The 27,103-nt window shown below is 37.2% G+C and overlaps 1 protein-coding gene across 1 annotated transcript; it reads left to right on the top strand.

Moving 5' to 3' along the window:
* The first annotated feature begins 5,607 nt into the window (after positions 1 to 5,607).
* LOC123321707 lies at positions 5,608 to 24,747 on the top strand. Its single transcript, XM_044909439.1, has 4 exons — positions 5,608 to 5,795; positions 16,801 to 17,100; positions 17,705 to 17,797; positions 24,455 to 24,747. The coding sequence occupies exons 1-4, from the start codon at positions 5,738 to 5,740 to the stop codon at positions 24,745 to 24,747; spliced, it is 744 nt and encodes a 247-aa protein (XP_044765374.1). The 5' UTR covers positions 5,608 to 5,737.
* Positions 24,748 to 27,103: the final 2,356 nt, after the last annotated feature.

Below are 27,103 nucleotides of genomic sequence, written 5' to 3'. Positions count from 1 at the left end.
ACTATTACCCCTGGCATAAAAATTACGCTTCAAGGAAACGCTGAAGCACTTCAGTTTAATTGGGTTCACGCCACTGGTTTCAAGAAGAGGAATAAATGAATATTCCCCTTTGTTCCACCGAGGTAACCCTAGAGTATGCTATTTGTTTATGTACATTCCGAGGTGAGCGTAGAAATAAAGAATCCTGGAATTTCGAAGGTATACATCTTGTGGAAATGAGAACATCGTTCCAGCAATAAATCGAGAAATTCAGCTATGAAATGTGATCTGTTTTGTGCGCCTTCTATGTAGATGAAGAAACGAAATACATATACAGGGATATCAGACAGGTACTGGCATTATTTATGAGATGTCATGGGAGGTTTTTCATTCCCGCAAAAAATCCACTCCCATGTTGAAAGAGGCAGAAATTTCGGTGCCACAGTTGGTTATACTGATGTCATGGAAATCACAACAAGAAGAATTTTCGAATAATCTTTCAACAGCTTGAAAGGGGCATCATTTTTGGTGATGACGAAGTTGTGGAGAATCATATACAAGGACACCCTTCCTAAACCCCTCCCAAAATTATAAACCGAAGATATGTCGAATAAATCTAAAATTTTTTCAAGCTTCTGTCACTTCCGGTTTTAACGGAAGTAGCTATCAGCTTCGTTTTCTCATTCTTTCGAAGTCAAGAATCTACTGTTAAAATATTTGTACTTTTTAAAATATTTGTACTTTTTTTTTTGTGTAGCAGGGGGAAAATCTGCAAATCAGACGAACCACCCTCTCCTGCGGGGGAACAAGTGTGGGGATTCTCACTCTCCTGAGCTCGAGACCCACTAAAAACCCTTAACTGCTTCTTGAATATTGGTTCCGGGCATTTGCCTATAAACCGTTCATCTCTTAGTCGGTTTTCTTCTCGCACACTATCGTGCTGAGATTTATGTGTTTATTCTCTAATGGATAACACTTCATTGGATTTTTCAATAAGTTTATGTTCTTATTTTAATCTCTTCTTAATTGATCTCTTGGTCTCCTTCGGTAAATTCGCATTCTCCTTTTGTCTTCCTCTGGGTCGTAGTCCACTAGTCTCCTGAGTTCTTGATTCGGATGGTTTTTCGCTGTTTCGAATAGTTTCTCTGCTTTTTTGTTCATGAATTCCGTTATGGTTTTCCATTTTTGGTCCCTATAAAGCTGTATATTCCTGACAAACCAAGGTGCATCTATCGCACATCGTTGCTATCTTCAATTTTCTCTCTTTCAACATGTGGCTTCTTCTTCCTATTAAAGGGTAGAGTCTATTCATCGTTGCTTTCGTTTTGTCGATTGCTTATTTGATATGACTTTTCCAAGTAAGTCCTTTGTCAAGCGTTATTCCTAAATATTTGGCTTCATTTTTCCAGTCGATTTCTTCGCCGTCAACTTCTAGATTCGTTGTGGGTCGCAGTCTTCTCTTCTGTAGTAATATTGCTTGGCTCTTTTGTCCATTGAGATTGTTTCTCCACTTTATGCACCAGTCATTTGTTTCGTCAATCGTTTCTTGTAGAACTCGTTCTATTACTTCTGGGTTGCGGTGTCGAGTTGCTATGCCTGTGTCGTCAGCATATAACGTTAGCATGGTTCTTGGATTCTTCGGAATATCGTGAATGTATATGTTGTACAGGAGTGGCCCATGTACTGACCCCTGGGGTACTCCAGCCTCTATATCTCTTGTTGTGGAGCATTCTCCTTCCACTTTCACGTAAAATCTTCTATTTTTGAGATAATTTCGGATCAACTTGCATATTTTGATCGAATATCCAGCACATCTCATCTTATATATTAATCCTTCATGCCATACTCTGTCGAATGCTCTGGCGACGTCTAGTAAAACAAGACCTGTGTAGCTTGTTTATTTTGAAATCCCTCTGTAATGTATTCTGTGAGCCTTAATAATTGTTGCTCTGTTGAATGCTCTCTTCTGAATCCGAACTGTTCTGGTCGTATTAGTTTCAGATTTTCGGTTTCCTCATTTAGCCTCGTGGATATAATTCTTTCTGCTAGTTTTCCTAACGCCGACAGTAGACTTATCGGTCTGTAGTTTTGTGGGTACTTCTTCTCTTTGAATGGTTTATTGAACACTATGACTTCCGCTGAATATTTGTACGAGTCAAAGACTCACCCTTTATAACTACATATTTTACTTTCAAATTGTGGGGGTGTAGTTTAGCTGGAGCCCCACCCCGGACCTACCCCGTTTCCGGAACTTTTACTGAGTTCTTCATCATTTCTATTCTATTCATTTTAATTTACACTAAATTTTTCATCCAACCACATACTGAGAGTTTTTTTTCTCAGTTCTGTTTGGCCCTGGACTTGAAGTAAGCCTACTGATAATTGATTATTGCTGATTACTAAAATAAACCGATAACTTCATACAAAAAGAAGAAAAGTTCATTATCGAATCAAAGATTTCCCAGCATGATTTGGGTCGACAAGGTTTTTGGAGATCCACTTTTGCGATTCTCGTCAGAATTATTTACTTTGCCGAGTTCACGCCGGCCGTGAGAACACCCTCTATTTTGAGCATCCACAAATTAGAAATCAAAGGGGATGAAAGATCTAAGTGCGAGACCTCTTATTCCCGCATCTAATGCATCCCAAAGCTTCTTCGGCGCTAACACAGGCCCCCTGCCTTTTAACTCCAGCGTAAATATGGGGTGGAGAATTAACCATAACAGATTTATGTGCAAACTTGAAAAATTCCTGGAGAAACTCCAAGGTCGAAACAAATTGCCATATTTTGCGGGGATCGGAATTTGTCTTCAGAGAGAAGTGTGAAATATACCCATATATTTCGTGGTTGGGCATAATTGATTTATTATTTTCATATTTTTACTCCAAGATTGGAGGCTTTGGAATCTATTACGATGAAGAGTTCCTGGCTTAATCGAAAGGAAATTTATGACATCTATTTTGACGCTTTAATTGATGGCCCTATGTGCAATCAATCATTAGGTAGGGCTTCTTGGAAATACACTATTAATATTTTAATGTAGTGTCAAAATATAGAGGGGGCGGAAAAGTCAAGACTCATATTTTATGAATGAATTTTTCAATATTATTTCCTGTTTTTCCTCCAATTATATTCAGACCAACAAACGTTCTGTTCCAGAGATACAGAGTGCTTTTTGGCAATTGCAATTATTTCGAGGCGCTATAACTTCCGAACCGCTGAAGCTTGTGCGTTGATTTTTTGTGCTCTAATGCACTATACCGGGTGTTTTCAAAGGTGAAGCTTTTTTTGGACAGAAGGTAGAACTCATCAAACCCAAAAATTGTCTATATAAAAAATATCCAAGATGACTGAGATACAACTCCTAGAAGTTCGACAAAATTTCATTGAATTTCAACTACGGGACTGTGGAAGGTGACTGCGGCATCGCAAAAACGAAACAAAACATATGGCTGGACAATGAATGGTTCAGTACCAAGTTCATCGGATTAGATGCATCAGGTCACTTTTGAGAGAATCATAATTGTTGTATCGTGCAATTTAGGGAAAAAAAAGTAGAAAATCGAGGAGTGCTTATGTTACTTATGTTGAAAAAGTGCTATGATGTTTCCCCATTTCATTCCATTTTTACGACGATTGTTGGAATGTTCGAACAAGAAGATTGTGATGCCCATTTTGAAAAAATTCGTGAATGATTTAGTCGGATTTTATTGGTGAGATTTTGAAGTATTATTCTATATTTTACACTTGTGTCCCAAGTCTCTTCTGTCAGTTGGTATCGAAATAAGCCGTTTCATAAAATCGTGTAAGTTACTAAAAAATAATGAGAACAATACGGCAATCCTAAGTTTCCATTTTCATTACCACGTAAATATCGAACGAGCCAAAATATCCTGAACGAAACCACATGGTCGAATCAGGAAAAAAGTTTTTTCCCACTGCTTTGCGATAATTCAGCTAACAAATTTTTTTTTCAACTTTGTCTTTTTGAAAGTTTTGTATGAGTGATTTTTGGTAAAACGCTTCATTATGACCAGTTCTACCTTCTGTTAAAAAAAAGCCTCACCTTCTAATACATCCTGTATTAATCTATAGTAATAAGTGCTAATGAATATTTAAGGAATGCTGTAGTAGCGTAGTGAAAATCTTGTAGACCCGACGAAAGAACTCTACTTTATAAACAAATCCTTTTCATCAACTATTCTCAAAAAGTTGCCCAAATTTATCCATGAAACTAAGTGTTTTCAATGGTAGGTATAGGAAGATGCCACTATGAGGAAGAGTATCGGGAGGAAGAGGAATCTTCCAGGGATGATGTTACTCCATAAAATTCTTCCGCCTCCGGATATTTGAAACTGCAAGATCTAAATGGTATCCGGATCTCAGTAAGAATAAGTTACACCTCACACTGCCTTTCTTACAGGCCACTGTCGATTTTCTATTCGATGCATATGTGAAAACTTATCCACCCTCATAACATGTGTCCGATATCAACAAATTTCAACTCCAACTAATTGTTATGACTAACGGCAGATAAACTACACTTTCACGCAAGCGCGGCACGCATCATGTGGTAATCGGAGGGGTTTGATACTACTGTTCCCTATTAAGCTTATCAGGAGTTATAGAAATGTTTCGAGTGAAACACTCCATTTTAGGACATTTCGTTGATATATTTGAGCTACTAAAGGCTGAAATGGTGCGAGTAAAATATGGAATACACTATATTCATAAGAATTTTACTATCAGACATTCAGGAAAAATGAAACACTGTCTATTCTAGCTCACTTTGGATTTAGCACCGTTATCTGAGTGACCCAAGTATACAGGATCAAGAAAAACTAAGTGTTTTCTATTTAATGTGACCTCAGCATTCGACTGAGGAAACCTCAGATTCTGCTACGAATTTCGGAAAAAAAATTGAATACTTTCAAGAAAATGCCCTATTAATTGCCTGTATATAAGCTGGTTTTTGCTCTACAAGGTTGCTAGTGTCTAGTTTATTCTTTTGTTATGAGAGTTGGATGTTGCACTTTTCTGGAAACTCGAAATTAGTGGCCAAACTAAGATTTCTTGTCTGAGCTTCAGAGAAAATTCGATAAAATCTCGCCTATTCTGCTTCTTCTTGCATTGTAACAACCTCAACTATGTGCTATGCTGGTAAGTCGTTCTATTTTACTCGAGCCATTCTGAAAATTTTCGTGAATTCCGGAAATTTCTTCTTCGAGATATTGGACACAAAATTAAAGAAATGGAATGGTTCCTGGGAACGGATAATAAACTTGGAATCTTGCCAGAAGTAAATGACCCCTGTTGAATTAATCGCTGTCAGGTGGCTTCTGGTTGCAGCCATCGACAGTACCAAAAACTCCTCGAATTATTACTGCATTCCAATCTCTCTGTCCAATTATGAATCACTACTTCTTGGGATTCATATAACGGCATTCACATTAGTACTGGCTCAATGTTCCAGATGAAGCAGCCAACGGAATAGGTAGCAAGTTTAAAGCGGGGATTTATTTGCTTCCGATATCCTCGGACCTACTGAAGACATAAACCGGCACTTAATTATGAAAGTCACGTGAACTTTCTACACGTTCAGTGTTAATTATATTTGCGCTATACCCCGGATTTTTGTACATCTTCAATTGGTAATGTTTAGTTAAAATTGGTAAGCGTTCGGAAATGCGTCGGCTCTAGCGAAGTTTTAACGTTTTGAACTAATTGAGTGAGTTCTTAATTAGTGTAATTTCCGAAATGAAACGCTCCTTCTTCGTGTTTCTATTTTGGCTGTTTTCAGTTAACTCTGCGGAGGGTAAGTTGTAGTCCATGATAAATAACATTCCGCCCGATTCACAAGCATTCATTTCGGTATAATTTCGTTGAATCTTGGATCTTTCAGATTGTATCTGTTGAAACAATTTCTCCAAGAGATAGCATCCGGAATAAAATGTTTTAATTTCCCATATAAGACTTTCCGAGGCGGCAAACTGAGGCTATGTCCCATTTTTGCTTCGATGTTATTTCCCAGGAATTTTTCACGATTTTCCGAGCGTATTCCTGGGTTCAATGAATGTCTGGAAGTGGAAATTGACCTGACATTAATAACTGGATTATCTATTTGAATATATCGTTACAATTAAGACGCACAAAAATTTCACTATTTGCGAACTAAAAGAATATGATTACTAAAACAACATATAAGAGATTTTTTTCAAAATGGCTGGCGAATGATTGCCTTAACTTTGGAAAAAATGATCTCAAATGGTGTAAATAGCCCAATAAACTCAGCAATAAAAAAATAAATTAGCTTTCCTGGAAATAGACCACCGAAAGAAACTCTGGTCAATTTAGCTCGAAAAAATGTAGCTATGGCGCGGTGTTCCATATCTCTAGTAAAGAAACAGATAGAAATCTATTATTCTACTATGTGGCCTTATCGCTCGAGCCCTGAAAAATAAAAATATTGTCGATCATACAGCGTGTTCAGTTCTTGCTGAGCTGTTATCAACTTTGTTTTTTCAAATAACAACCTATACTTTTTATCACTTTTTCGCTTTTCCCATGAAGATAAAAGACACTCTATACATATCTTCACCTCAGTTATTAATTTCTTAGAAATTTTTCGTCATTATAGGTTTTTTCAATATTCTTCACACTTCATATGCCAGATTATGAAGTACATATTGCCTAGTCCCACCGAAAGTTTTTTTTGAGCAATTATTGTACATGACTTACGGTCTCAATTGATATATCTAAAATCAACCTCTGATATACAGGTTGTAAAAAATAGCTTGCCATATATTGTGAATGAAAATTAGCAGAAAATTCTTAATGTCAAATTGAACACCTTGTATATTATCGATCCAAAGTAAGCGCAAATAATGGTTCTACAAATTTCATCTAGAATTGCCTAGGAATAAGTTCATTGGTTTTCTTTTAAGAATAATGGGAAATATTTGTATTTATTCCATATATTTTCTATGAAAACCTACTTTTTTCAAATGGATTCGATTTGAGACGACCAATGAGATTATACAAAAGACATCTTATCTGAATTATGTTTATACTTCGTTATTCGTTACTTCGTTATTATTGAAAATAAAATAAGAATTAAATATTCCTTTATGAAACGCATGTATAAAATTTTTCTAAATGGAATGTTTTTCCATTGTTTGCACAGCCAATAAATCTTGCAATGTAAAAATGAAATCGATTGAAGTAAAAAAATGAATAATGAACCAACTCTCAACATTCGATTGTTTATATTGGGAATTGAATTCCACTTAATTACTTCAATTATCAACTGGCAGATTGCTCGTGTACCTAATTCATAATTTGTTCTTTTCGCCAAGAGGTATTTTAAGGTAATATTTCAAATAGTTACACAAAAACAATGGATTAAATGATGGCATCAGGAAGTGTCTTCTATTCTTCATGAGAAAACCAAAAAAGTGATACAAAATATAGGTTGCCTTTTGTAAAAACAAAGTTGGTACCAGCCCAGCAGAAACTGAACACCCTATAATCGTATAATAGACAATTTTTTCATTTTTGTAGAACTCGAGCGATCAGGCCACGTCGTAGAATATTACATTTCTATGTATTTCTTTATTGGACATAGCTGCAGAACCAAATAATTTTCATTATTCAAGAAAATATATTGCTTACAAATTGGACTGTATAATTTGCATACGGATAATTATCTTTCCTTAAAGAGGGAAATAAGAAACGATTTTGTATATGTACTGATTTATTTATTGAAATACATATAGATTACACAACGAAGCATTGAAGCATGTATACGATTCAATGGGTAACCCCCTATTGAAACAAGTTTAAAAACAAAATAGCAAGTATCATGCGACAATTTCAAATAATCCAGTTTCCCCATCACAATAATAATCATGAAAGAAATGAAAAATATATCTCACCAATAAAGCACAGTGAAACATCAAAACAAGTACTACTGATGTCCTAAATCTACATTACACTCAAATTCTCAACGAGCTTCCAACCTTCAACCTAAACCTAGCCGAAGAATCAACAAAGAAATCGATATTACCTTCCAATAGACCCAACAAGAAAGATTATAATTGGTATCGCTCACAGCATATCGAAATAAAGGAGTATTCCTAGTTATTCGACCTGGGGTATTGAAGGATACCCTACTAAAAAGCTCAGGGCAGTTTAGGGACCAGTTCAGGAGCCCATGCAAAAAGCATCGAATTACATTTTGACGTCTCAACACCAGCTGCTCAAGGTTAAATTGGCTAGGAAGCAGCATGTTATTGAGATGTCTGATTTCATATGTTACTTATCCCAAAAAAAATTTCTGTACCTTTTCTGGCAGTAATTTATCACACGAGTAAAAAGGTGACCAAACGCACGAACAATACTCCTACAATGGCCTCACCAAGACATAAAACAGCCTGGACACTGTAGTTGGGAAAAAATTGTCGTGCTAAACATTTGCACTCATTATTCTGAGTGACCTAGATGTTATATAATGCACATGATCCTTGAAATTGAACCTCGAATCTAAGAGGATACCCAGATCATTCTTCAATAAAATCACGATACCTCACCGCTGTCATGGTTGGATTAATAGGGATAAGGAGATGTGTGCCACAAAGCACAATGAGCCACCATCGAAAAAGAGTTGTTGGCGTCATGAAATGTTCAGTATACCGTTGTCCCTGTTCTCGACACACCAACATTCGCCCATCTGGACTCCATGAACAGGCAGGATCTCCATATATACGTATTCCAGTTCGAGAGCTCAACGATTCATTCATTCATTCATTGCTGTATCCCGTTACCGGGAATGAATCTACAGAAGGAAAAAAAAAACGGTGCGAACATACTTATAATTTCTTAGGGCTAATTGCGACTGTGTGCCCCCCTGTGACTGAAGAGACCCAACCGTGACCTACAGATCCTTCCACACTCCGGGCATGGATAGTCACCAACCAGATCTAGCCACCGCTGTGTCCTTCTCGAGTCTCCATTATAACTGTGTACCAAAGACCTCCACTGTGACCTGTCTAATGCTAGTTGTTCCCAGTTATGATTGGCATTAACTGATTTTAGGGATTGATGTAGTATATCCTTAAAGCGCTTATTCTGGCCTCATGGTTTCCGGTCTCCCTCTGTGAATTCGCCATACAGAGCTATTTTGGGGAGTCTTGTGTCTTGCATCCACAGGATGTAGCCGCTCCATCTGAGTCGGGCCCTCGTTACTTGAGTCTCAATTGTTGTACAACTCGCCCGTTGCAAGACTTCTGCATTCGAAACTTTGAGGAACCATCTGATGTGCATTATTTGTCTTAAATGACGTTGTTGCGTTTGTTCAAGCTGTTTAATATGTCGTCTGTAGGACGTCCAGCTTGAGAGAACCACTGCTTTGTAAACTGCTGTCTTGATATTCATATTGAGGTCGTGATTTTGAAATACTCTGTCCTTTAGCTTCCAGAATGCCTGTGCCGAATTGATACGGTTGTGTATTTTCATGTCTAGGTTAGCCCTAAGTATTTATGAACCTGTTCTAGAGTTTCATTCTCCAGGCTGATATCTGTTTGAAGGCTTTCTGGCGGACTTACCAGGATTTTGGTTTTGTCGATATTGAGTTAAGGGCCTAAAGCTTTGTATATATGTTTATAGTTGTCCAGCATTATCTATAGATCCTCTGAGCTGTTAGCGATAAGTGCGCAGTCGTCTGCATATTGAAGTTCCGTGATGAACTTTGTACGAGTTTTCGCTCTGAGGCGCTTCAAGTTAAACAGGCCTCCATCAAATCTGAATCTTTATCCAACACCTCTTGCAGGCATACTCATGTCAGCAATTATCGAGACAGATATGGCGAAAATATTGAACAGTAAAGGCGCTAATACGCAGCCTTGTTTTATTTCAGAGTTGGTTAAGAAATGGTCGGTTGTAGAGCCATTATGCTGTATTCTATTGGTGTTGTTGGTATGAAGGCTTTTACACACTGCTAAGATTCGGGTACTCCAAGGCGTCCCATGATTTTCCATAGCGCTCTCCAATTCACCGAGTCGAATGCCTTACTTAAATCGATGTAGGCTGTATAGCTCAACGATACCTTACACGCCGCCCCTCCTTACTCAATCGCAGGTGTCTGGCAGTTCTCCCTGTACTTCACCCACTGCATTCAGAAAAATTTCAGTTTTTCCTCTGCCACATCCGGTTTCACGGTAGTTCGACACTTTCTAATTGTCAATTATTTCCATTCGAATCACGGTTGCACTTGGAGAATACAACCGGAAAATTCTTGAATAAACAGAATCCCGAACCTAAATCGGAGGAATATCGAATGAAAATCAGCACTCCGGTCGGAAAACTTTCCCTGAGTATAAACATCAAACTTTTCCCCATTCAGAGCGCCGTCTAGATACACAATCCAGTCTGTTGCAACGTGATTTTAACAAGAAAATTCTTCAGATGATCCTTGTACGCCACCGTCTCCAAGCTACTACAAGGTGAAAATGGAAAGTTTTCCCTTAAATTATGTTAGTTCGAAAACCATGCATCCACTCAGAATCTCTTCACAAAGATTGGAAAAGTTCCAATGGATTCATTAAGGGAATATATTGAGGTAAACTTCCATCCTCTGCATTCAGATATCTTATCTCATATCTATCTATCCTGGGGAGCTCATTGGAAACTGAAGTTTTCATACCAGTTAATTCAGTTATTTGTTTTCCTTTACTCAGGCCATCACAGGTGACTGAGAGTTTCGCAATCGAAGAATTCCTCGAGTGTTTTGCCCTGAAATACTCCCTTCCGCTTCGGAGAGATCTATCAAATAAAAGAGGAACTAATGGAACTTCTTAAAGGTGTCTCGAACAACAAGCGGGTTGGCCGCAAAAAGTACTCCTTTAATGAGCATTTTGTTCATTTTATTGAAAGCCACGTTTCTTTCGATCAAGTTGATGTATTGGTTACGTTACGTTGGAGCCAGTGGCGGAGGTAATCTAATCTGAGAATCTCATTTGGCAGTGGCGATCAGGAAGTGGCCATACTGGGTAATTGGGCATTTACTATACCTACTAAGTGAGACAGACTGAGGTGAAGTCTTTATTTCAAGTATAGTTTCTCACCATAATATATATTCTTTTGAATGTAAGCAATACATTTTTGGTTATCAAACAATATAGATATATATGAGTTTAAGCAAAGGTTAGTGTAACGGGGTACCATTAAATTTGGAGTATGTTACAAGAGCTTAGGGAAAAACCTCAGTAAAAAAACCCTGTCTCCCCGTGAGTAGTGTAGTGATGACAAATTTGTTCACAGAATGAGCTTTTAGTACTGAAGGGCTTCTTTTCCATTGATATAAAAATTTTTTCATCCTCTTTCCATTTCGAAATAATATCTCAAACGAAGAAACAGAGCAGAAAACGAGAAAAAAGGTGAAAAATAAAGCTTTCATCAAAACTTATTTAAAGACTTGATGATGAATGAAGAAAAAAAATAAATCAGGTACATAACTTGTCCTTCAATTACACTAGAAGGAATATCATCTCTGCGTCAAAAATCTTCTGCTGATCTTGGTGGAGGATCCCCCTCGTCGTTAGAAATGCCTTCAATACTCAAACTAATAATAGCCAAATCTTGCTTTTGACTGGGAGGGTCTATCGACCAGGTCCAGTCTTCCAAGTGATGATTATTCTGTTCTTCAGTTGGTCGAGGAACGCTACAAGACCCTCATGTTGGGGAATCATCTCCCATAGATATACCAGTGGTTATTCAGTAGAAAATTGAAAAAACGAGGAAGAAATTCAAAAAACTTCTTACACTTTATTGACAATTTGTCATAATGACAATAACAATAACTGACAACTTTTTCTATCTATTCTAGAATTGTTGGTTATTGTCAAAAATTGTTGTATTATTTATCAACTATCCTTTTACATACATAGGGGGTTTCTGATTTGATGAGGAAGCTATCAAGAGATGGTTCCTCAAAGAAAGTTAAGAGAGTCTTCCACATAATTTTTTTTCTGGGACGCATTCACTGCCTTCTTGAGTTGGACGAAAAATTATTTTTATTGCAAATTAGAGAGATAACGTCAATTGAATGGTATCACCTTGTGACTCATGTTCTTATCTCCGAAATACTACCACAAAAAGGGGTGAAAGAATTAGGGAAGTGGATGTTCTGATTCTGAATCAAAAAATTCTGAAAACTGACTCAGTGTTATACAGAAAGTGTTCAGAATAAGCAGATATTGGGTTGCAGGGTACTAGTTCAACCCCCTCAAAGTTGTAAAAATAGTTTTTCAAATATTTTGTGTCATTATCTTCATGATTGGGAAGAATACAGCTACGGATTATAATGTTTTAATGGGCTATAGCCCATCAGTCCACACATGTAATTTTTGTGACAATTTATCCACAATTGATACTACACACAGCCAGATGAGTTGCAATAGCCAATTATCGCAGCAATGAGTTTCTTGTAATATTTTTTAAAAGCCATTAAGTGTCATGAGGACCATATTTTGTACAGCAATACTGACAATTTTGTTTGAGTGCAAAAAGTAGAGTATCTAATTCTTCCGTCGAATATTCACTTCAATTTTTGAGCAGTGTATTTGTACATAGTGCCTTTATCGTTTGATTCACTTGTTCTATGCACTTTTATATGCCGAATGGGATAGAATCAATGCAGGGTGTATTTGAAGGCGAGGCTTTAGTCAAAATGGAGCGTTTCACCAAAAATCACCAATACAAAACTTTCAAAATAACAAAGATGAAAAAAAAATTAAAAATGTTTGCTGAAATAGATCCTAATACGACCCTAGACCGTTTGTTAGCTGAATTATCGCAAAGCAGTGGGAAAAAACTTATCTCCTGATTCGACCATGTGGTTTCGTTTAGGATATTAGCTCGTTCGATATTTAGGTGGTGATGAAAATGGAAACTTAGGATTGCCGAATTGTTCTCATTATTTTTTAGTAACTTACACGATTTTATGGAATGGCTCATTTTGATACCAACTGACAGAAGAGACTCAGGACACAAGTGTAAAAAATAGAATAATACTTCAAAATCTCACCAATGCAATTCGTCTAAATTATTCACGAAATTTTTCACAATGGGCATCACAATCTTCTTGTTCCAACAATCGTCGTAAAAATGGGATGAAATGGGGAAAATCATAGCACTTTTTAACATAACTAACATTTAAGCACTGCCTCGATTTTCTACATTTTTTTTTCACCCTAAATTGCACGATATAACAATTATGATTCTCTCAAAAGTGACCTGATGCATCTAATCCGATGAACTTTGTGGAGCTTCTAGAGGTTGTATATCAGGATATTCCTAAAGACAATTTGTGGTTAAACGACTTATTCTGATGTGTTCTACCTTATGTCAAAAAAAGCCTCACCTTTGAAAACACCCTTTATAATTTTTATTACGAACGTTGAGTGATGAGGTTTCTGTCGTACCTAACAAAAAATATTTGGCATCACCTATGTTTTGCGTCATTGTATTTGATTCCAAAATTCCTTAATATCTCCCATTTGGTTTCAAAGATTAGAGTTAAGTGAATGACATTCTCAGGACTATTCGCTTCATAGAACTGTGAAAATGCAGATTTCGATCAGAACTGATTCCAAGAATCCGATAAATTCCAGAAGCGAACAGATTAAAAGCAAACTGCAGCCTGCAATTCAGAAAAAGGCTATTATGAAGTAGGCACATTATCACTGTTTCAGTCCCCAAGTATTATTTTATTCGTGTTTTTATCGTCGTTCCTAGATTATTACAGTTTCATGAATTCTTCGCATAAGGAAGAAATTACGGTGGAGGGACACGCTGAAGTGCAGCCAGAGAAAATAGAAACATTTTCGGTTATTTACCGATCATACTTCCACCATTCTGTAATGCTGGGACGTCGGTTTTTTTGGGCCCATTTCACGACTAATAAACTTCTGGCTGAGTATAATTCCACGAATAAACTGGGAATATTTTCGAACACTAGTGAGATGCCGAAAATTGCCAAGGAATCCGAACAGATTTGCATGAGTATGTCGAATTATTGAAGGAAAAGAGACGTATCGTTTGAATGGACGGTGTTCTCATTCCGGTCCAGAATCCACTTGGTCCTATCTCATTCCCTCGAGCATCAGGAAAAATCTGTGTTAGATTTCACTCTACTCGGTGCCTTCAGCCGTTGCGGGTAAATTTCCACACAGTAGGAAATGGTTTTGTCGCCTACTAGTCTAGAATGATCCTAGTTTTTATTTTTCGAAGTTTTCACTATTTCGCTCTCAAAAAAGAAACTTTTCTCAATGACTGAAAATTTTACAGAAACACTTCACTCATTATGTAATGATATCAGGGATATGTTGAATAACAATAGGTTCAAAAAGAATCGATGGTTTATAGTTTGGTAAGGGGGTTACATTTCACTGGGACCTTTAAGGTCTACTGGGACCTCCATCAGAGCTGTTCTCACAACTGTGCCCTCTACAGCTCGCCCTCCAGCCCCATAGTTCTAATGCTTTAAGGAGGCTCAATCCTCATTCTTCGTATAATTTTTTAGTCCAAGACATTCCTTACGCATGCTTGGGATGGAGAGGCATTCTGTAACCCGATGAACAGGAGTTTCCTCCTCTTGCCCACAGAATCTACACTCGTAAGTTTCTGATGAATCCATTCTGATCATATATCCTTTCTAAGGCAACAATGTCTTGTGAGGAAGCATGTGAGGAGGCGTAAGTTATAGTTGCTCAGATCCAAATACCTCTTGGATCTTGCAGTCTTAAAATTCCAAAGAAATTTTTTGGAATGATCTGTTCTTGGAAGATTCCTCCTGAGTGTTTCTCTTTTGGTTTCTTCCTTCTCCAGAACCTCTTTCCTATAGGTACATTTTCCTCTACCACAGAAAGGCTTTGGGTTAGTAACTGGCGTTTCTGCTTCCTTTCTGACGAGTGTGTTGGCTTCCTCGATTCCTTTGATTCCAGAGTGACTTGGAACCCAGACTAGAGAGACCTTTTTGTTTATGCCTATTTCATCGAGTTTCCATCGGCACTCCCAGCTTTGAGTCGATCCCAGCCTTGAAAACCCTCGGGCAGGAGACTAACGATAAGTATACAGTTGGTGCTTGCTCCGTATATTCCAGCGCCACCAAAATTCACCTATACAAAACATTAAAAATGACAAAGTTGAGAAACTGATTATATATACAACGGAAATATGTGTAGGTATGAGATATGAGCAAATCGATCAGCAAACATACATTCTGGAAATTCTATCCGATCACGAGCACTTTATGAAGTTTATACCGGGTACAGTGAAAAATCAAAGGATGTGGAATAAAATGCGCCAACCAGAACTGACGAAGTGGATACTAAGGATGACCTCGCGAGGTGAAATGACTTGCTATACGGTATCGGGATGTAATTAATTGTATTTCTCTAGAAATGAAAAAAAACCACCAAGGCGGATCTATTCGAGACTTTTACTCGCTACCCCAAGAGCTGCGCTCCATGACTGATAGAAAAGGTCTATTTTTAGCGCAACTACGGGATTTCACTGACGACGAGCGGTATCTCTTATTCTCCACCTCAAGGGCTTACGCACCATGACTGATAGAAAAGAAGAGATTTCGATTTCAACACTTTTGACGCGGAACGCGAACAGGGTGTTGACGGGACTATCTCTTCACTACCCCAAGGGCTTACGCACCATGACTGTTAGCGAAGGGAAAAGTCAGACTCGCGAAACAGGGTAAAGTACGGCAAAAGATCACAGAAAGCGATACACTACAGCAGTGTCAAAGAAGTAACCGGTGTAGGTCTAATGAAGAAGCTGAACGGTAAAGACGGGGACCTACCTCCTTTATTTCAGGCACTCGCGGAAAACAAACGAAAACTAAAAATTAATTCCTAAGAGCACTATCTCCGTAACACAAAATTATTTCTAAATTCGCTGAACGGCTTGTCGTGCACACAATCGCAGAGACAAGAGAAAAGAGAGTAAAGTGCGTAAAAGAGACTAAAGAGTAAAAGAGTCAAAGTGAAAGAGGCCGTCGCGGGGGAAAATCTGCTTTCATAGGGAAATCCCCCTACACGTTAAAAATCTGAAAATTCCAGAATGCGACAAGAGTGAAAAACGTCGTCAGCTCCGGTTTATCGCATATCAACATCAGAAAAACGTCAAAATCTTCAACGGCATGGAAGAAAAACAACGTTAAACACAGATAAACGGTTTTTTACATTTACTCTGCCTATCGGAATGAATGTACTGAATATTCGAGAATTAAATATTTTCAAAGGCAGAAATGTGAAATGAAAGGAATGCACTAAAATGAACTCCAATTTTCTCAGAAAACTGGAGATCATTACAAGTGTCACTGATTTAGATGGTTATTCTGAAGGTAATTTTGCTGGGTGGCACAGCTCATCATGAAAACTTGAAATGGCTTTATTTTTTTTTTGAGTACCTATACATATTACTGAAAAAGAAAGACATAAATTTAAAAGAATCAACCTATAGAGCATAAGCTTTAAAATGAAGAAAACTGGTCTCAATTAGGTAGATTTCTGTAATCCGTTGAGCAACGATTTTGGGTTAACAACTTCCCCAAAATTCCTAGGGCATTATCGACGTTATTCCAGAACGGAAGTTGTTTTCCTGTTCGATATCTGTTGACGCAGCGGAATTTATGAACGCGGCCGGCTCATTTCCCTCTTTCGAACCTTGTATAATTCGAGTTGCGTGAACCGAATCAAGCCCCGACAGAATGATTAGAATATAACAAGATCCGTTTCGATTGCTTCCAGGATCACCGAAGTTTGGCGCCCCCAGGACCAAGAATCAATCAGAGGGGTGGAGGAGGACGGGCACGGCGGATCTGTATGAAATGAACATATTCTACGACCCCAAGACCCGCTCATCGTTCCGGATAACTTCCATCGAGAACAACCTCATAAATCCGGTGGAATCGAGTGACCAATCACTCACCAAATCCGGGAAGATGCCTCGAAGAATTGGATACCGGGCGAACGGTTGTAACTGTCAAGAGTTGACGTGCGGCTGCTGCCTTGGGATTAACATGGATCAATTCAATTTCAATAGGGAAGGTAATTTCAACTCAAAAATCTGAAATCCCCAGTGTGAGCCGCACTTGAAACTAGGGGTTGTGGGGTTTTTTACGCACGACCTAACGGCCGATATCTAATAGGATTTTACGTATATTGATGTTACATGTCCTCAGAAGGAGATTTCGTTGTCGTCTGTTTGCCCACGGTTTCGTATGTCCTTTAGATTGATCCTTCAATTGATCGATTCTCTCTGACAATCGTTTATTTTGCCGGTTTGGCTTTCCAATCCATCTTTCACTCTTCGATGACTTAATCTACAGTGAATTTTCAGTTAACATCAATGATATGAAGAGAGCGAATGGAATTACTGCTAATCTCCGAAGAATTGTCTACAACTACAAGGTGTTTCAGTGGCGGCTCCACGAGGGATTTTAGGGTGGAGGGGCTTGATTTTATTTTTGAAAGACTAACTCTTCTAGTAATGAATCTCGACAGCTTGATCTTAACAATTTTTTTTTCTTTGAAGTCAATTCAATCGTCAATAATCAATCAAGGTTTCTAAAATCTTCTTAAACTCAACAAAAAGAATCTCCTTAACTTACTTACGTATGGAATTTCAACTTATTAACTATTCACTTTGTAGGATGTATGAACTTCACATATTTACCAGAAGACTTTGCTATCAGTATGAACATGATCATGGACAATGAATCAATCTACCAGAATGCTCTCTCAGGTAGGTACATATTGGCATTTTTAGTTTAATCTCGAGAAAAATAAATTTCTAGAAATAAGCAAAAATTTTTCTTATTAATTCCCTATAGTTGGGAAGCCCAAGAGGGATTATTCTGGATTTACTCGAGCGATGTCAGATTAATATAAAGGGAGATACCTTGGACCCTGTAGAGTACCTCTACGAATAATTAGATCTGTATATAGGGGGAATTGTCTAGGACAGCCTGTCAGAATAGTAAAAAAAAACGATCATGTACATACTCGAACGTGTCAGATATATAAGGTTAATTACATGTTGAAAAGGATATTTTCTCTTAATCTGACAATTTAAGCGCGACGAAAATGTGTGGGAGGGTGCCAAACTTGCAAAAAAAAAACGTCACGTGTACATTCTCGAGCGCGGTGGCTTTCTTTTGTTTTGCTAATGATTCAAGAATAACGAAAAAAATATATTCTGACAGTTTAAGCAAGCCGAAACAGTAAAAATTGGCCATAGAGGTCACAAAAATCAGTTTTATCTTTTAACCCATTAGACTGGGTTTCTACATTGACTTTAGCCTTTCGCATGCGTGGCTTAGCTCCTCGCCCTTAGCGCCCTCTAATTCAAAAACGATCAAGATCGATGTAAAATTGCATCAGACAAAAGTGGTATAGTACAACTTTCAAAATGAATACAGAAACGATATAGGAAGTATAGGAAGGGAGATGTTTGAAAAAATTCCTTGTTATCATCTTCAAACTGTCAGATTGAGAAAACCCCACCTGATTAGTGTCAGATTAATAGGTCAACACGTCTTCAATACGGAAATTAACCATCTGTATGGATATCTGACATGCTCGAGTATGTACAAGTAACGATTTTTTTTTGCATTTTCAAATGCAACCTGTGACCTTGCATCACGTCCGAATTGTCAGTGCCTTGAAAAGTAGCTTCCTATGGGTCCAATTAATATATCCTCTAAAAATCTGACACGCTCGAAACATTTTTTTTTACCATTTTCAACTCTTCCGTACGGTTAGCCCCACCACGCAAACTGTCAGATTAACATGAATTTATTATCAGAGACACGTAGGGCTTATACAGTATCTTAATCTGATATGCTCGATTGTGTACACCTGATATTTTTTTACATCTTTGAGAACCTGCATACGCCTTCCCCACCGCTGAAAGTGCATACATCATAGAAGCTTTTTTTCTTTCCGCCATATTATCTTCAAAATCCACTAAGTCTCCAGGACGCTATGAAAATGTAGCCTTCTACTAGAAATTTGCAAATATTTTTTATTTGGGTTTGATGAAATATTTTCGTTAATTGTACAACATCTGAATCCTCAAAAATCCCGATGATTTTTTCTGAATCTTTTTTAAAATGCGCCAACTAGAACTGACGAAATGGATACTAAGGGTGACCTCGCGAAGTGAAATGACTCGCTATACGGTATCGGGATGTAATTAATTGTATCTCTCCAGAAATGAAAAGAAACACAACCAGGGCGGATCTATTTGAGACTTTCATTCGCTACCCTAAGGGCTACGCTCCATGACTGATAGCGAAGAAAAGGTCTATTTTTAGCGCATCTACGGGATTTCACTGACGACGAGCGGTATCTCTTATTCTCTACCCCAAGGGCTTACGCACCATGACTGATAGAAAAGAAGAGATTTCGATTTCAACACTTATGACGCGGAACGCGAACAGGGGGTTGACGGGACTTTCTCTTCACTACAACAAGGGCTTACGCACCATGACTGATAGCGAAGGGAAAAGTCAGACTCGCGAAACAGGGTAAAGTACGATAAAAGATAACAGAAAGCGATACAGTACAGCAGTGTCAAAGAAGTAACCGTTGTAGGTCTAATAAAAAAACTGAACGGTAAAGACGGGGACCTACCTCCTTTATTTCAGGCACTCGCGGAAAACAAACGAAAACTAAAAATTAACTTCTGAAGAGCACTAACCCTAGCAACACAAAATTATTTCTAAATTCATTGAACGGCTTGTCGTGCACACAATTAGAGTCGAATCGCAGAGAAAAGAGAGTACAGAGCGTAAAAGTGACAAAAGAGACTAAAGAGTAAAAGAGGCCGTCGCGGGGGAAAATTTGCTTTTATAGGCAAATCCCCCCACACGTTAAAAATCTGAAAATTGCAGAATGCGACAAGGGTGAAAAACGTCGTCAGCTCCGGTTTATCGCATATCAACATCAGAAAAACGTCAAAATCTTCAACGGCATGCAAGAAAAACAACGTTAAACACAGATAAACGGTTTTTTTCTGCCTGTCGGAATGAATGTACTGAATATTTGAGAATTTAATATCTTCAAAGGCGGAAATGTGAAATGAAAGGAATGCACTAAAATGAACTCCAATTTTCTCAGAAAACTGGATTTCATTACAATACTTCTTAACATTCCATTTCCAAACTGCATGAATTTTTTTCTATGAGTTGAATCAGATTCCTTCATTTTCGAGTTTGGTGATTCTCAAATATCTTCTTGACGACTAGCAATAGGATTTTGATATTTGGAACGCTTGTGCAACTTCATATCTTCTTTAATAAAAATTATAAAAAAGTTAGAATTGCCATTTGAAAAAAGGAATATTTCTAATTGAAAAAATTATGATTGTCATTCGACAAAATTATCGATGACATCATATCTCAAATCTGGGACACATTTCCTTACATCGAAAAGAGCAAATTAAAAAAAAAAATACTGCTAGACGCATCCGAACATACTGATAACAAAAAAACTGTCTTTGACTACTGAATTGATTTCAATTTAGAGACCAGCACTGTGTATTCCTGAATGGCCTTCCTATATCCATCAAAGAGCCTGTATTTTGGACAAACTAATCGAGATAGAAGGGTAAATAGCATAAAGCAGTTTCGTGGTATATTCAAGGATCAATCCTGGATACTCCAGGATAATACTCATAGTAACTCCATAGCTCGTACAAATATTATTCATGCCATATATGTGGTACCCGTTTTCAATTTTCCTATCTACGGGCAGAATTCAAATTGAAGAGACATTACAAAGGAAGCACTCCACGACGAAAGGCTATTTGCTGTATCGCGAATAGTGGAAGAGGAGATATTAAAATTCATACGAATGCCCGCCATATTATCCGAGTTCTCTTGGGGGGACCTACCTGTTTATGTTTTCTTTCGAATTGGTCTGTGTTCTTTTGTACGTGGCTAGACACGTTATTTCACAAGCAGACCGAAGTACGGCAAAAAAGTTCTGTTAATGTGAACTGGGGTATTCGCAGAGGTCCAATGAAAGAAGTCCGATTGATTTGTCCCTTTGCTCCCTTAGATTATCATGGATGAAGGACTAACTCTGAAAGCACAACAACGTTCACACAATGTGATCATTTCCAACAGTATCCTTAAATTTTATTTTTAAAATAAACCATATTTTTGCCATATCTCCGAATGACTGCGTACAAGAAATTCAATGTTTTTTTAACGTTGTTTGAGTTGAGTTTGCTGCAGAGTTATCCAGTTTATTCAAACTGAAATTAGTTTGTTGCATCTCCTGAGTAAGGAGGACTTATGTCTTACGTGTAATACATCTTTGTTTGACTCGACTTTTCAACCATTTTGTACACTGCTCAACAACTGATAGGGATCCCTGACCTTCCATCAATTTATTTCAGGAATATTTGCTTCATTTTAATGAGATACCAGAGTATGTTCAGTTTATACTCTTGTTTTATTTTTCATAAAAAACGAAGGGCTTCATAAAAAAATGTAATTGAAAATATGAGAAATTTAAGGTTTGAATAAGAGAGAAGACATTTAAATGATGAAAATTGAAAGTAAAAGTACTTGGATGGTCACCCATCAGCTTGTCTCAAGCATTTTACTCTTCAAAGCATACTTTCGATGAGACAATTCATGAAATGTCGGGAAAAATTGGTATACATCGTCCCTGTATGATGTGGTCAGGTTGCAAAGAAGCCAAACGTCTTCTCTGCATGACTAATACATCGATATTGCTTTCATTTCTTCAAATATTGTCAATTCCGATACACCTAATGAGTTCAAACGAGGAAAAAATAGCCAAACGTCTTCTCTGCATGACTAATACATCGATATTGCTTTCATTTCTTCAAATATTGTCAATTCCGATACACCTAATGAGTTCAAACGAGGAAAAAATAGGTTTAGCAACAAATATCACGTTTTCTATGCCACCATTTGCAGCCTATTATAATCAATCTATTTCAGAAGCCAAGAGCTTGATGAGGTAAAAAAGATTATGATGAAAACATCTTAAAATATCCCAGTTTTTCCTGAAAAAACCGACGTATAAAGGTGTTCCAGATAACTCAATTTATATGTGGTCCCTATCAATTGTTGATCAGTGTATTCAATTGCCTTTTACAATTCTTCACTTGAATCAGAATCCTTCATTTTCAAATAAGTTGATAATTGATGAGATTCTGCAATTATGTCTTTTTCTTTGCATATTTTAAGTTGATATTTGTTTGTTTGGCATGGCACTTTAGTCTTCAGCATTCTATTGTAGTTCGAATAAATTCTGGGTTACACTGGGCATCAGTGGTCCAACATTCAACCGTTGGGTAGGTGTTCCTCTCAAATTGCCATTTATTATGATTCCTTCAAACTTTCTCTCTCAATGGTAATGGTGAACATTATTCCTAGTTATGATGGCTTTGTTTCAGTTCTTGCAAATTCCGTGGGTTTGTCTTCGCTTCATTTCTCCGAATCATGAAGGGTAAACTCAGGGAACATACACAATTAACACATCAATCCTCACTGATGACACGACTCAACATGCAGTTACATAAATCTCGTGTTAAGCTTATTTGAGCTAACTGTGAAAAGTAAAGCGGATTTTCCAGCAGAATAATCAATCAATTCATAACCGTTTTATATCATTTTGGTGTGTACACCTACCCATGACCTGATATCCGATTAATTACGAACAATGTTTGAATGGGTTCACGTCAGTCGGATCAATGTTTGAGACTTAATCGATATCCATTGTTCCAAATGTCCACCCATTAATCTAATCACGTTAGGAATTGTCTGGATCTGTAATGTGGCCCATTCATACTTCAACAAATGATTTTGTTATAGACACAAATAGTGCATAAACAACTTGTGAGGACAAGTTATAAGACATGATTTATGACACTATTTTGATAAAAATCTGTATCAAGAAAGGCTAGACAGACTTCAGAAAAACGAATTGTTTTTTTGCATGAACTTATTGGAAGTTATATCTTTGCTTGGTTCTGAAAATAATCGAAGCAACAACTGCTCCTCCTACAGAAAAACTTTAACCTTTAGCAATAGCGATACAGGGTGTTTTCAAAGCTGAGGCTTTTTTTTCAACAGAAGGTAGAATATTAGTTGGGTAGAAGATGTAAAAAAAAATCGTCAGGTGTACATACTCGAGCGTGTCAGATTAAGGTACTGTATATGCCCTACGTCTCTCTGATAATAAATTCATGTTAATCTGACAGTTTGCGTGGTGGGGCTGGCCGTACGGAAGAGTTGAAAATGGTAAAAAAAAATTTCGAGCGTGTCAGATTTTTGGAGGATATGTTAATTGGACCCAAAGGAAGCTATTTTTCAAGGGACTGACAATTCGGACGTGACACAAGCTCACAGCGGTCCTGCAAAAAAAATCGTTACTTGTACATACTCGAGCGTGTCAGATTTTTATACAGATGGTTAATCTCGGTGTTGCAAACGTGTTAACCCATAAATCTGACACTTATCAGGGGGGTTTTCTCAATCTGACAGTTTGAAGATGATAAAAAGGAATTTTTTTGAAATATCTCCCTTCCTGCATCTCTAATAGTTTCTGTATTCATAATGAAAGTTGTAGATAATAAAATTCTATACAACTTTTGTCTGAAGCAATTTTACTTACTCTTAACCGCTTTCGAGTTAGAGGGCGATAAGGGCGGGGAGCTTAGCCACACATGCGAAAGGCCAAAGTCAATGTAGAAACCCAGTTTAATGTACATTCATCGCCATATATCTCAAAAACGTATGAAAAATTGCTTCAGACAAAATTTGTAGAAGATGTTATGCTCTACAACTTGTATAATGAATGCGAAAACAATTTGAAGCCCAGGATAGGAGATAATTCAAAAACACCGATTTTTGTCACCTTTACGGCCAATTTTCATTGTTTTGGCTTGCTGAAACTGTCAGATTATATTTTTTCCGTTATTCTTGAGTCAGTAGCTTCCAAATAAGAAAAAATTCCACCGCACTCGAGAATGAACATGTGTCGTTTTTTTAAGCAAATTTGGCACCCTCCACACATTTTCGTCACGCTTAAAGTGTCAGACTAAGAGAACATATACTTTTCAACAAGACAATTCCCCCTATATACAGATCTAATTTTTGCTAGAGGTACTCTACAGGGTCCAAGGTGTCTCCCTTTATATTAATCTGACACGCTCGAGTAAATCCCGAATTTCTCTCTTGGGCTCCCCAACTATATTCAAAATGACTGAACGACGAACCATAGAATATTTAAGAGACTGGTGGGACTTTTTTTTTTGTATATTGACTCTTTTTGAGATTTTCATTCCTTTGTCTGTTACCAGTGAAACCTTTAATGTTGTTAAGTCGTTGTAATGTTATTCACCTTTTACTTTCAGCTAAAAATCCCCCACCGCTGTGTATTCCACTGGCGATACCAGGAGTACCTATATCTTTGCCGATAGACTTTTGTGCAAGAGTATACGATATTTACACTCAGGACCGAAACATCCATATGTGCTTCGACTTGGAGGCACGCTTCTCGAAAGCAGAGATTTTAATCCTACATTTTGACTGTATGGTTATGGGATCGCAAGGACTAGTATCTCTGAGTCCTGGGGAACCAATTCCAACATCATCTACTATGGGACCAATCGACACTGATTATGATACAATTTACGAAAAAAAATGAATAATATTGAAAAGAATATTTGTTTCATTCAAACTTTTCCTTGACATTGACAGTTGGAACAATGTAAATTAGGGATATAACCCAAAAATACTGCGATGGATGTACGCCATCAAGGTTGTGAGACCACATATATTTTTTTCTTCTTATGGAACACCCTGTATTTAGAAAGGATGGTGAATTTGATGGAATGAGATTTTGCCTGTGAGTACTAGAATAACGGAATTAGACTCTACATTCATCATAATTATTCAAAACTCTCTACTGGGTGTTCGAAATGAAACAACGCATTGACGACATATACAAACTATAATTTCGAGCTTATTTCAAATGGCTCACCCCGTAATTCATCAAAAATTATTACCTTTGAAAAATTCGATGTAAGAATAAAATACGAGGTGAGCCATTTAAAATGAGCCTGAAATTATACATAGTTATACATCTAGAGGTAATGAAAATGAAAACTTAGGATTGTCTGATTGTCTAATTGGCTCATTTTAATACCAACTGACAGAATAGACTTGGGACACAAGTATAAGACATAGAATAATACTTCAAAATCTTACCAATATAATTCGTCCAAATTATTCACGAATTTTTTCACAATAGGCATCACAATCTTCTTGTTCGAACATTCCAACAATCGTCGTAAAAATGGGATGAAATGGGGAAACATCATAGTACTTTTTCAACATAACTAAAATAGGCACTTTCAAGAAACTGCCTCGATTTTTTACTTTTTTTTTCACCCCAAATTGCACGATACAACAATTATGATTCTCTCAATAGTGACCTGATGCATCTAATCCGATGAACTTGGTAATGATCCATTCATTGTCCAGCGACAATTTATATTTTGTTTAGTTTTTGCGATGCCGGAGTCACCTTCCACAGTCCCGTACTTGAAATTCAATGATTTTGTCCAACTACTAGGGGTTGTTTCTCAGCCATCTTGGATATTTTATATGGATACTTTTTGGTTAAACGACTTATTTTGATGAGTCCTACCTCGTGTCAAAAAAAACGCCTCACCTTTGAAAACACCCTGTAAATTTGGTTCCTACTACATTCCTGAGACAACCCTGTATATTCAAAAATTTCAAAATATAGCCCCAATTGAACTCAATGATTCCGTGTTGAAAAAAATTCGAAAATTTCACTACTTGAGCGTAATTGAGATACTCACACAGGATATTTCACAGGCGTGAAATATCCTGTATGAACACAAAGCTGATTGGTAGTATAAGAGAATTGTAACCCAAAAAACATCACCTAAGTTCGTTGAATTAACCAGTTTTCATGAAAATACATTAGAACAGTTCTCCATTTATAGAATGTTTCATGTGAGCCACTGCAATCAACAAATTCCTGCTTCCATAGCATGCAGAGAACTCTATCAATTCGTATGTTTCGTTTTTATAATAACCGCTTCAATTTTATATTTTACAACCTGTTCGAGCATTTTTCTTCGAAATAGTATATATACCAAAGTTATAAATTTGTGCTTTACTTTTTCCTTAGTGCGGATATAAACTTGAAAAGTTGCTGAATGACGAAGCAGATTTGTAGAATGACCTCTTCTTAACATGTTTAAATATTACAGATTTGCGGTGAAAATAGGTCTGTGAAAAAGGTTTCATCATTGCACTCCAGATTTCACATTCAATATTTGGAATTAAGAAACGTTTCCTATTTCAATTCGTCATTTTCAGATAAATGGAAAATTTTCTCAAACCTTGAATATTCTATTATTGACAAAAGAAACACAAAAAATTATTTTTCACAAAATTATCGTAACATTGCCTACATATTCCTCAATCGAACTTCATGACTGTAACTTCATCAGTTTTTGAAACAACAAAATTGCGAAATTCATTCACGAGATCTTCCTCCCGCTTTTTGTGCATGTAAGTGGAACAGATCTTCATTCAAGCGGCATAGCCCACCTTGAAGGGACTGAATTTCAATTCGTTTTCAATAATGTTATTTCGTACACGCTTTGCGTGAATTTTTTTCGAATCGAAACAGGGGACGCGCCTCCCCTGAACGATTTTTATTTGGAGTTGACATTTCCTCCATCCATGTTGAGGTATAACGAGGGTTACATTAAAGTGTTCGTGCCTAATAAACTGGATGGATGTAGGGTCCTGACATTTTATAAGAATTCTAGACTACGAGGACCTATATCACATACATTTCTATCTGATCAGAATAAAGTCAACGAGTCCTTTCATGAACGATCAATTTCCGTTACAAATATCAACAGTACGTTGACCAAGTCTGACGAACAACAACACAAAACAGACTGAATCGACTAACTTAAACACTACGCAATTTTTCTTCCTCTGACAAATGACTG

Source organism: Coccinella septempunctata, chromosome X, assembly GCF_907165205.1.
Source record: "Coccinella septempunctata chromosome X, icCocSept1.1, whole genome shotgun sequence".
In the NCBI taxonomy this organism is placed as follows: Eukaryota; Metazoa; Arthropoda; class Insecta; order Coleoptera; family Coccinellidae; genus Coccinella; species Coccinella septempunctata.
Note: the sequence above shows the minus strand (reverse complement) of the source record. Positions and strands in the feature narration are given on the sequence as shown.